Genomic DNA, 13,020 nt, shown 5'->3' with positions numbered 1-13,020 from the left:
TCAAGAGTGCTGCAGCAGCCTTTGGTGTGAAATTGGACGAGGAGAAGCCGAAAGCAGACTTCCTACTCGAAACTCTGCTCCCCATCCAGATGAGGAGCGAGTTCTTCCCCATGCTCCAAAGCGTGATGAACCAAGGGAAGGAGGCGTTTAAGGACCCGGGAACATGCCGGTCCATCACACCCAGAACGGAAAAGAAGTACAAGCACTCCTCGCAGGATCCTCCTTACATCAAGGGATCGGTCACTGCCGACTCCATCATTGCTTCCACGGCCAGGAAAAGAGCCAATGTGCCGGCGACCTCGGGCCCACCTCCTGATAAGGAGAGCAGAAGGATGGACCTCACTGGAAGGAAGGTAGAAAGAAACGCCGCAATGCACTGGCGCATGGCAAACTCAAACGCGCTACTGAACAGACACCAGTACCAGCATTGGGATGAGATGGGGGAACTAGTCAAGCATCTCCCAGAAGAGTACGGTCAAAGGGCTTCCCATCTAGTTGAGGAAGGGAAGAATATCGCCAACTCATGCATCAAGACTGCATTGGATGGGGCGGAAACTTCAAGCAGACTGATGGCCATAGGGATCACTGAAAGGAGACAGGCTTGGCTCAGAATTTCTGGATTCAAGCAGGAAGTCCAGAATAACATACTGAACACCCCTTTCAACGGTGAAACGCTGTTCGGGGAAACTGTGGACGAGAAGCTCACCCAACTGAAAAAGGAAAATGAGACAGCAAGATCCATGGGGGCCCTGCAATTCAGAGGGATGCGAAGAGGCACCCCAAATCGGAGACCCTACGGAAGGGGAGGAATCCAGCAGGGTACGTCACACCAGACATTCCAGCAAGGGCAGCAGGGTGACAGTCACAGCCAGCAGGGACAGCAGAAGCAGAACTGGCAGTACCAGCCTCGAGGCCAGTCCTTTTGCGGGAGGGGAAACGGACGTGGCCAAAGGAGGAGAGGGGGAGACCAACCCTCAACTAAGTGACTACACACGCAAAAAGACGCTCACCCCCAGCATACCCCGAAGGATGAAGCGCAATGTAAGAACACCAAGAGGATTACACAAAACAAGCGCCTATGAACATGCAACACCGGTAGGCGGAAGACTGGGCCTTTACCTTCGACAATGGCAACAAATAACCTCAGACAAATGGGTTCTCAAAGTCATACAGCACGGATACTGCATAGAGTTAGAGAAAAGGCCTCCAAACAAGAAACCAAAGAGAAGACAGTGCTCGGGTCAAGAGCTCGCTATACTCAGGGAGGAGACACTTCAACTACTGAAAAAGAGGGCCATAGAACCAGTGCCACGCAGAGAAAGGATCAAGGGAGTGTACTCAAACTACTTCCTGGTACCAAAGGTGGACGAATCACGAAGACCCATCCTGGACCTAAGATTCCTAAACAAATTCATAAAGACGCAAAAATTCAAGATGACATCACTACAAGAAGTGCTACTCCAAATGCGAGGCGGAGACTTCATGTCCACCGTGGATCTCAAAGACACCTACCTGCACATCCCAATGAACAGACGACACAAAAACCTGTTACGGTTCAACATCAACCAGGATCATTATCAGTTTACAACCCTGGCATTCGGCCTAAAGTCCGCCCCAAGGGTTTTCACAAAATGCCTTGCAGCAGTAGCAGCGTACCTACGAAGGGAAGGGATTCATGTGTATCCTTACCTAGACGACTGGCTAATCAAAGCAAGCACTCGCGACAAGTGCGAGGAGCACGCAGAACGGGTGACAAGAACACTAACAAACCTGGGGTTCTCGATACACTGGGGGAAGTCATCGATGGAACCAGAACAGATGAAGATCTTCCTGGGGGCAAAGATCAACACCATAGACGGAACGGTCATGCCCAGCGACAGAAGAACAATAGCCCTGCTGAACGAGACGCGTCTCTACCAGAAGGGGCGAGTTCTGGCAGTGAGAACAGTGAGCAAGATCATGGGGATGATGGCGTCATGCATCCACCTAGTCCCCAATGTACGGCTTCACATGAGACCATTCCAAGAATGGCTGCAACAGCAATGGTCACAAGCAAGCGGGAGTTGGAAGGATCTAGTGGTTGTTACGCACGCAGTGCAGGAGGAGATAGCATGGTGGAACAGGGAGAACTTAACTACAGGAAAGACCTTGATACCACCAAACCCAACTGTGACCATCACCACGGTCGCATCACAAATAGGATGGGGAGCACACATGAACAAGCTCAGGGTGAGGGGTCTGTGGACTCCGGCAGATGCGGTCAGACACATCAATTACCTGGAATTGAAGACTGTCCTGCTAGCCCTGAAGGCCTTCCAGAAGCAGCTATACAACCAGAAAGTGTTGATACAGACGGACAATACTACTACCATGTTCTATATCAACAAGCAGGGAGGGACACAATCGTTCCCCCTTTCCACTCTGGCACAGGAGATTTGGAGATGGGCCATCCCACTCAAGATAGACCTGCTGGCCATACACCTACCAGGGAAGGACAATGTGGAGGCGGACTGGCTCAGCAGACAGACATCGGCATCCCACGAGTGAGAGCTCAATGGACAGAAAACGCAGAGGCTATTCCAAAGGTGGGGAACACCGACAATAGACCTGTTTGCAACACACCTGAATGCAAAATGCCAAAACTTCGCATCCAGACAACCAGAACAGCAATCGCAAGGGAATGCCCTATGGATAAGTTGGTCAAAGACATTTGCCTACGCTTTTCCACCGATACCGCTGTTACACAGGGTGCTCGACAAGTGCAGGACCAGCAACATGACACTGATCCTAGTGGCACCACAGTGGGCAAGGCAGACATGGTTCTCTCAAATAGTGGAAATGGCACAAGGCACTCCTCACAAATTCACAAGAAGAAAGGACCTGCTCTCCATGCAGAACGGAGAGGTCCTGCATCCAGAGCCAGAGAGCCTCAGCCTGGCGGCATGGCTCCTGAAGACTTAGAGTTTGCGCACCTGAACCTACCTCCAAGCACTATGCGAGTGCTGCGGGAGGCAAGGAGACCTACAACACGAAAATGCTATGGGGAGAAATGGAAAAGGTTCACAATATGGTGCAGCAGAAATAAACTACTGAATAAAATGACAACAGAGTCAACGGTGCTTAGATATCTCACACACCTACTAAAAAGTAATCTATGCTCATCCTCCATAAGGGTACACCTAGCGGCAATCGTAGCTTACACACGAGGGGAGAGAGGAGGAAGTCTCTTTACGTCACAGGTAGTAAAGAAGTTCCTGGAGGGGGCGAAAAGAATTGCGCCACCAAAGAGGATGCCGCCGCCGGCATGGAACCTCAACGTGGTCCTAACCGAGCTTATGAAGGCGCCGTTTGAGCCCATCCATAAGGCCACGCTGCAAATGCTGACAATGAAAACAGCCTTCCTGGTAGCGATAACCTCGCTGCGCAGAGTGAGCGAGCTGCAAGCACTGACACTGCAAGAGCCCTACATCCAGATACACAAGGATAGGGTGGTTCTAAGAACGGACCCACACTTCATGCCTAAGGTGGTGTCAGCATTCCATATGAACCAGACAATTCAGATACCGAGTTTCTTTCAAAATCCCACATCAAGGGCAGAAAGGGCACTGCACACCCTAGACGCTAGAAGGGCGGTGATGCACTACATTGAGAGGACCAAAGAGCACAGGAAGACCAAGCAGCTCTTTGTCTCCTTTGCAACTAGTTTCCTGGGTAGACCTGTGACAAAAGCCACCATTGCACGATGGATCGCACTGACAGTGCAACTCTGCCACAAACAGGCTGGGCAGGAGCTATCGGATGGGCCACGAGCCCACTCCACAAGGAAGAAGGGAGCAACTATTGCCTTTCTGGCGAATACGCCCATTCAAGACATATGCCTGGCGGCAACATGGGCTTCAGTGCACACGTTCACTAAGCACTATTGCGTGGACATTCAGATGAACAAGGAAGCACAAGTAGGACAGAAGGTGCTTCAACACATATTCAACGACCACCGCTCATCTACCAACCAGCCGCCACAAAGATGACAAACCGCTACAAAGTCTATGCACAGCATAGTGAATCCAGAAAGATTCACGCAGCAAAACGAATAGTTTCTTACTTGTCGGTGTAGTTTTGCAGCTTGAAGATCTTTCTGGATTCACTAGCGAACCCACCCACCTCCGCCAGGAAGATGACGATGGAGGAAGAGGTGGAAGGACATAAAAGAACAGAATGATTGAAATACTAAAGGAAATTGGAAATGGAAAATTAAGAGAACGCCTAGGGTTAAAAAAAAAAAGAGGAAAAAAGAACCCGAAGATGGCGCCCCAAAGGTGGGACTTCCGCAGGAAGCACGACGACGTCACGAGAGGTGCACCAAATGGTGGGACGTCGACGCCCACCTGTGCTACAAAAAAAAAAAAGAAAAACTATGAATCCGGACCCAACCACCAGATCGCGGAATAATGCACAGCATAGTGAATCCAGAAAGATCTTCAAGCTGCAAAACTACACCGACAGGTAAGAAACTATTCGTTACGTCGCTTTGTGACTAGGTTCACTACACTCAGTGGCAGTGCACAAGAGTAAGACACCCTTTCGTGGTATGATGCCGACTGCAGAATATACACAACATCTATAAAGCCTCAATACAAAATAAGAAAGAAGCCTGGATATCAGATTTATAGAGTCAACCTTTAGAGGCATCAAAGTTAAAAGGTAGTCTGACCTTTTGGCATGTTGTCACTCATGGGATAAAGAAAGCCAGGCTCAGACCTGAGGTGTATACAGAGGAGAGTCGCTGGTTGTCCCATGCTTATGGACTTTATTCCAAGGTGGCCTCGTTTGTATCCATCTCTGATATCCTACCCGAGATTCCAAGTTGGGATTAGGGGGCATGGGTTGGGATTATGTGACGTTGTGGTGGCTATAGGGGCCTCACTTTATTTACAAGGCGTGACTTAATGCTGTCTTGTAAATAAGGCCCTCTTTCACGCTATGCTCAGCGTGAAAGGGGTGGGCAGGTGGTATTGAGGTGGGCGTTCCACTGCAACACCCATTTTTTTGGCACTGCTCCCTATTTACAAGAGCAGCATAAATAGGAGGCAGTGCCAAAATTAAGACCAGGTAAATCCTAGTCTTAAGGTGGCAAAACGAGGAGAAATGCATTATTTCTCCTCGTTTTTGCTTTTTCCATGTGTTCTGCCTCGTGCAGCACTCATGGAAAAAGCAAAACGCTTTGGATTGTTTATGTACAGGAAGGTGTCCCTTCGTGCACATAAACAATCCTTAAAGAAAATGCCCGTTTGTACCTACCATGGTGCCGATTACGATCTGGTAAAAAAATTCACCGTACGACTCGTATCCGGTCTTTTTACCGTACGAATCGTACAAGTGCCGTACAAACTGCCAACTACGATTCGCATGGGAAAAAGTCCATACGAATCGCATTGGGAATTATTCCCCACACGTCCCCGGGTCGGAAATTGTGTCCGACACGTCCTCGGACGATTTACCGTACAAATGTAAAAAAAGTAAAGTCCGACCGCGGAATTACGATCCATCCCGTGCGTCCGATGTTACAACCGTATGGAAAAAACACCGTCCGCACCGAACTCCCATAGCAACCATGGAGACATGTGCCCGCATACGCGCCGACCCCCCCCAGCCCCCGTACGTACGCGCCGACCCCCCCAGCCCCCGTATGTATGCGCCGCCCCCCCAGCCCCCGTACGTACGCGCCGACCCCCCCAGCCCCTGTATGTACGCGACGACCCCCCCAGCCCCTGTACGTACGCGCCGACCCCCCCCAGCCCCCGTATGTATGCGCCGACCCCCCAAGCCCCCGTACGTACGTGTCGAACCCCCCGTGTATGTACACCAGTGTACGTGTCGTACCCCCTGTGTATGTACACCCGTGTACGTGTCGTACCCCCCGTGTATGTACACCCATGTACGTGTCGTACCCCCGTGTATGTACACCCGTGTACGTACGTGTCGAACCCCGCCGTGTATGTACACCCGTGTATGTGTCATACCCCCCGTGTATGTACACCCGTGTACGTGTCGTACCCCCCGTGTATGTACACCCGTGTACGTGTCGTACCCCCCGTGTATGTACACCCATGTACGTGTCGTACCCCCCGTGTATGTACACCCGTGTACGTGTCGTACCCCCCGTGTATGTACACCCGTGTACGTGTCGTACCCCCCAGCACTACGCGGGGGTACGCACCGTACATACACGGGTGGGGGTACGACTCGAACGTACACGGGTGTACATACACGGGGGTACGACACGTACACGGGCGTACATACACGGGGGGTACGAGACGTACACGGGTGTACATACACGGGTGGGGGTACGACTCGAACGTACACGGGTGTACATACACGGGGGGTACGACACGTACACGGGTGTACATACACGGGGGTACAACACGTACACGGGTGTACATACACGGGGGGGTTCGACACGTACGTACGGGGGCTGGGGGGGGTCAGCGCGTACGTACGGGGGCTGGGGGGGTCGGCGCGTACGTACGAGGGCTGGGGGGGTCGGCGCGTACATACGGGGGCTTGGGGGGGTCGGCGCGTACGTACAGGGGCTGGGGGGGTTCGGCGTGTACATACGGGGGCTGGGGGGGGGTACGGCGCGTACCGGGCCACCTACTTTGGTCGTTTCGCGCCGTGCTTCGCTTTTCCGGCACTTTTTGGGTGCCGTGAAAATATCGCCGTCCGGACTGCTGTCGGTTCGAATTGTACTTCCTGGGTTGTGAAACGCTGCCTGAAAGCGTCCCGACGTCACGTCGCGGCATTCCCGGATCACATTCGTACGTATATTTTCGTCGGTCGGTGTTTTTTACGATTCGTACGGAAATGGTGTTTCCGTGCGAATCGTAATTCCATGTTTGTAAAGTTTTCCGATCGGGTACGAGTCGGACGGAGAAAACTCTCCGACCGACGGTTCGTACCCGGTTTTTACCGGATCGTAATCGTCACCCATGTGTGCTGCATGAAGCAGCCCACATAGAAGTGACTCCAGGGCATTTCAGGATTGTTTATGTGCAGGAAGGGGGACCTTCCTGCACATAAACAATCTTTCCCTGAATGCAGACACCCTTGCACTATGGTGCAAGGGTGCCTGCGTTGGCGCTAGGCTGACAAACTTAGCGCCAGCACAGGGGGAAATGCAAGGCTGCACCATGCTCTTGTAAATCTGATGCAGCACTGCGTTGTTGAAGTGGCGTAGAGAGGCGTTAAGCCATGACGGTAACTCCTCACCCTGCCATTGTACACATGGCTGTATGATGCATATAGCTTCTTGAGAACCTTTTACGGTAAGAGAGGCTCTAGAGACACCAGACTCACAAAAGTCTATCAAAGCCCCAGGCCTCAGAAGATACCTATGGATCTCTTTGAAGCTGAACCGGTCATCCGGACCCCACATACGGCTACACTCGCGCACGCCATCATCTTCAGAGGACGAATCCGTGCGCCCAGGTCAGGTGCGGACATTGTACCCCTCTTTAAAACAATGGTCTCGGCATTGTTAAAGTTAGAGCTATTGGCATTGCTCATGACATTATTTTTGTTTTTGTTTTTAAAACATTTAAAGAAACTGCATTGTTATTTACAATGTCAATAGCTTAATCACTCTCAAATGCGAGACATATTGCATTTGCACCCACACACAGAGCCACACACACAAAGCCACCCACACACACAGAGCCACTCACATAGCTACCTACACACACACAGAGTTACCCACACACAGACAAAGCCACCACGCATAGAGCCACCTACAAGAAAAGCCACCCACACAGAGCCACACACACAGAGCCTCCCACACGCACACAGAGCCACCCACACACACACACAGAGACACACACACACACACACAGCCATCTGTGCTCCCTCAGCCGGCTTGTGAGTGTAACGTCCCATGTGCTTGTGCTGGCGTCACTAGGATAAGCTAGTCCCCATTGTTTGGTTTGCTGCGCGCGTTAATGACAGCTTTGCGGTAATTGTTCATTGTATGTAAGACATCAGGCCAATCTGAGCTGTTAGACGAGACGTTAAAAACTGCTAAACGTAATATATCACGTGTGATTTGTTTACAGCGCGTCTGTTGCAGGTAAAGAAATTGGATTTATATGAAATCGGTGCAATCAGGAAACTCTATGCGCTAATTGCCAACAGATCATCAATTATAGCGTATTTACGTCATGCCATCAAAATATCACGGCACGCTTAAAAATCAAAGCAGAACCCATGTGCAGGCCATTACATTACTCCTGCGCTAGAAAGCCCCGGTTACTTACCGGTAATCTTCATTACTCCGAGTCCTTGTCTTCCTCGCCACAGTAATCACTAATGAGCCTTCGGCTCCCACAGAAACTCCAAGTATAATTTTACAGTCTAGTCTCCCTCTCCCTCCAATATGGCCCCCGACTACACAGCCAATCCCATAAAGGGACACATAATGCACCAGAACGACCTGAGAACCAAGCCGCAGACATGAAGCCAAGAAGAGGGCCGGGAGGGAAAGGGAAACTATACTGTGACGAGGAAGACAAGGACTCGGAGTAATGAAGATTACTGGTAAGTAACCGGGGCATTACCTCCTCGTCTGTCTTCCTCGCCACTGTAATCACTAATGAGCCGATACCAAAGCATATCAGCTTCATGGAAAAACAGAGTCCACCAGTAAAGTCAGCAGCAAATGCAAACTTTATTACAAACACAGGAAGAGACACATAGAACCTCCCACCTATGGGACCCTGGAACTCAGCACAGAAGAGGCAAAGGCAACCGACGCACCCCCTCCAATTTGAAGACGGTAGTGCGACATGAAGGTATGAGGGGACGACCAAGTGGCAGCACGGCAAATATGCTCCATGGACACCCCCTTGAAAGCGGCCCAGGAGACAGCAACTGAACGAGTGGAACACCCCTGAACAGGAAGAGAAGGAGCCAAGGAAGAAGAACCGTAAGCCAACAAAACAACGTCCTTAATCCAATGACTGAGAGTAGACAGGGAAGGACGTAAACCCCTACGGGACAATCCAAAATTCACAAATAAATTGTCCACTTTGCAAAAAGAAGAAGTCCTATCCAGATAAATTAACAAGGCGGGCCGAACATCCAGAAGATGAAGCAAAGACTCATCCACAGACGAAGGATCAGGACAAAGAACCGGAAGAATAACCTCAGCGGAACGATGAAAAAACGAATTCACCTTAGGAACAAAAGTGGGGTGAGGACGCAACACAACACGATCCACCAGAACACATAAAAAAGGAGCAGACCGCAGGAAAGCTCCCAACTCCCCAATTCTCCTGGCAGAAGCAATAGCCACAAGAAAGACGACCTTAAGAGTCAAGAACTTGAGATCAACCGACTCCAATGGCTCAAAAGGACCCAACTGCAGCGCACGCAGAACCAGGGGAAGATCCTAAGGAGGAGAAGACAGAACAGGACGGGGACGCTGAAAGGCCATAGACTTCAACAGCCTGGACACCAACGGCGCCACAGAAAGCAAGGGAAGAGCATGAAATGCCCGAATAGCAGCCCACTGCGCATGAACAGTAGATATGGCCAACCCTAAATCGAAACCCTCATGCAGAAAGTCCAGAACGCGGGCGGGATCCAAATCAGACAGAGGTAGTTTGCGCCGCACACACCAGGCAGCAAAGTTGTCCCAGTGTTTGGCGTAGGAACGCAAAGTAGACGGACGCCTGGAACGCTGAATAACATCAGCAACCACCGCCGAACACCCACCTAGAATCAGGGATTCCCTCTCAAGAGCCAGGCCCGCAGACCCAAGGACCGGAACACCGGAAGAGGAAGAGAAGGCCCCAACAGGGGAAAGGGATCGAAAGGTAACAGCCACCCGAGCCCACCGCCAACTCCAACAAGAGAGGAAACCATGGGCGGCGACGCCAACCCGGCACAGTCAGAAGAGCAAGGAACCCCTCCCTCTTGATCTTCTGCAACACAACAGGTATCAGGGGAACAGGAGGGAACGCATACAAAAGGCCCTTCGGCCACTGGAAGGACAGAGCATCCACCCTCCGGGCCTCCGGACCCGGCATAATTGTGCAAAAGCAACGGATCTTCGCATTGAACATGGAAGCAAACAAGTCCACAATCGGAGACTCAAACCTCCTCCGCAAAACCCTGAACATCTGGGGCGTCAGAGACAAGGAATCCATGGACGGAAAGACCCTGCTCAGGCAGTCTGCAACCACGTTCTCCTGACCCGGAAGTTAAACAGCTGACAGGGAGGCCAGGTGCAACTCCCCCCAAGAACAAATCTGGAAACAGAGTGAACTGAGGGAAGGAACCCGGCAGCCCCCTTGAAGGTTGATATACGCCATGACCACCTGATTGTCCATCTGGACCTGAACATGATGACCCAAGAGAAGGTCCGAAAAGGCCAACAGACCCAGATGGACAGCCTTCAGCTCTCGGTAATTCGAAGAACAAGACCTCACAATCGGATCCCAAAGACCCTGAGCCGAAGAGTCCCCCAGAGTAGCACCCCATCCCAAAAGGGTGGCATCTGTAGTTAGGACCCGAGAAGGAATCACAAGAAAAGGACAACCCTGGGAGAGATGATCCATGTCCAACCACCATCCCAGGGCCTCCCAAACCCCCAGAGACACAGGAATCAGGAGATCGAGATCTACAGAACAGGGGTCCCAATGCCGCAAAATGTGGGAAACCACTGTGTACATGTGAAGGCGAGCCCAAAGAACCACAGACAGGGAAGCGAACATGAGACCCTGAACCCTCAACCAAAGTCTTGCAGGCTGGGAAGGACGTGACAGCAGGGACTGAATGAACAGCATACAGAACGGAATCCATCCGAGCAGGAGGCAGGAACACAGAGCCCAACAGAGTAATGAAACGAGCCCCTATGAAAGTCAGATCCTGCGCACGAACCAGGGATGACTTCCCCACATTCACCAGGAAGCCGTGCTGTTCCAGGACCAGGCAAACCCTCTGGACATGGACCACCGCCTTAGAAAGAGAAGAAGCAGAAATCAACAAATCGTCCAGGTAGGGAAACACCTGAATCCCTTCCCCATTTAAATGACCAATGACAGGGGCCAAAACATTCGTAAACACCCGCGGAGCAGAGCAGAGACCAAAAGGCAATACCTGAAATCGGAAGTGTCGACCCAGGACACAGAACCTCAGGAAACGCTGACTGGCTGGGTGCACCGGCACATGGAGATAGGTGTCCTGGAGATCGATTGACGCGAGAAAGTCCCCCCGAGAAATCAGAGGGAGGATCAACTTCAGAGACACCATTTTGAAAGTCAGAGGAGGAACGAACCCATTCAGCCATTTTAAGTCCAGGACAGGCCACAGATCCCCCGTGCACTTGGACACAAGGAACAGGATGGAGTACACCCCCAACCCCGCTGATCCTCCGGCACCGGGACCACAGCACCTTTTGCCAGAAGAGAATCTATACCGGCCAAAAGCGCCGCCTTTTTGAGAGCCAACCTGGGGCAAGGAGTGGATCTGAAATAGTCTGGAGGAACCTGGTTGAACCCAAGGCGAAAACCCTCGGAAACCACCCGAAGGACCCACTGATCTGCCACAGTCACCTTCCAGGATGCCAGGAAGAAACGAAGCCGACCCCAACCGGACCCTTCCCCAGGGACACAGAGTCATGATTTGGAGGGAGCAGAAGTGGAGAACTGGACATTGGAGAACCGGGACTTATCAGTGGAAGGGGCACCCCGGCCACGCCCCCTACCACGAAAGGGCTGGTGAACACGGCCCCTACGAGAAGGCCCAAAGGCACGGGTAGCACCAAAAAAACTGACACAACCAGCCCGATCCAGAGCCAGCAGCTTCCTATCCTCCGCCGTTTTCTTCACCATATCCTCCAAAGGAGGACCAAAAAGCTTGACACCAGTAAACGGAATCTTCATAAGCAAAGATTTTTGTGCAGCATCAGCCTTCCAAGAGCGCAGCCACAACTGGCGCCGAGCCGCCACAGAAGAACCAGCAGCAGAAGCCGCCGCACCCAAGGCATCAAAAGAGACGTCCAAAAGGAGACGAACCTGTTGTTCCATCATGGCCAACGTAGAGGAGACATCCTCGCCCTGGTCCAACAGTTCAGCCAAGGACTGAAAATCCTTCAGCAAGGACTGAATGGTATAAGACGAATAAGTGGCAGCCCGGATGGAAAAATTCGCAACAGAAAAGGCGCACTTCACCGCCCCATCCACCTTCCGATTCACAGGATCTGCCGGGGAAGAATCCTCAGAGACCACAGACCCTTGAGAGGACATAGCCGCCATCAACGAATCAACCTTCACCGAGGAAGGATACTTGGAAGAAAAATCCTGTAAAGGGTAACGTTTCACCAAGTATCGAGGAAAAGCTCCTTTATCAACATCCTTCCACTCAGTCTCCAACACCTTCACCACAGAAGAATGCAGCGGAAGATTATCAGGATCCGGACGCTGATACTGCGCAAAAAAATCATCCTCCATCGGAGCCACCGATTCAGGAAACAGGAAGTTGGTGCGAATGTGCCCCAGGATGTCTTTAAGATCAGCACCCTGCACAAAGCGACCACGAACCTCCACATCCTCCTCAGCGTCAGAACCAACTTGGGATTCAGGATCCGACCTGGGCTTTTTAGAAGGAGGCGCAGTCAACTTGCCACGCAATGCAGCAGCCACAGCAGAATCAATCATCTGTTGGAGTACAGATAACGAAGGCAAAGCCTCCTGAGACCCAGAAGCGACAGCCCCAAGGTCAGGAGCAACAGAATCATCAGCAACTTCCATCACCAAACCAAACGCAATGCAGCAAGGCGAGAATCAACCAGCAGCAAAAATCTGCAAGTCAACAGCCCTTTAAATGGCCACCAGGTGTAACTAATCAAAAATGCAACACAGGACACGCCCCCAGCACTTAAAGAAAAGAGAACCGGAAGCCCGCGCCCTCCAATGCAGAAAAAAACGCCACCGAGAAATCCCCAGAAACGCCGAGGAAATCCACAAA

The 13,020-nt window shown here is 51.6% G+C and overlaps 1 protein-coding gene across 1 annotated transcript; it reads right to left on the bottom strand.

Moving 5' to 3' along the window:
- Positions 1–11,669: 11,669 nt before the first annotated feature.
- LOC146799862 (lamina-associated polypeptide 2, isoforms alpha/zeta-like) lies at positions 11,670–12,803 on the bottom strand. The gene has a single exon (XM_085623688.1). It carries the CDS (start codon positions 12,801–12,803, stop codon positions 11,670–11,672), a length of 1,134 nt encoding a protein of 377 aa, XP_085479814.1.
- Positions 12,804–13,020: the final 217 nt, after the last annotated feature.

This window comes from Triturus cristatus, chromosome 8 (genome assembly GCF_964204655.1).
Source record: "Triturus cristatus chromosome 8, aTriCri1.1, whole genome shotgun sequence".
Classification (NCBI taxonomy): domain Eukaryota; kingdom Metazoa; phylum Chordata; class Amphibia; order Caudata; family Salamandridae; genus Triturus; species Triturus cristatus.
This window is presented reverse-complemented; position numbering and strand designations above follow the sequence as displayed.

Excerpts from the sequence above, each read along its gene's own strand:
- LOC146799862 (XM_085623688.1), bottom strand. The coding sequence starts at position 12,803 with ATGGAAGTTGCTGATGATTCTGTTGCTCCTGACCTTGGGGCTGTCGCT.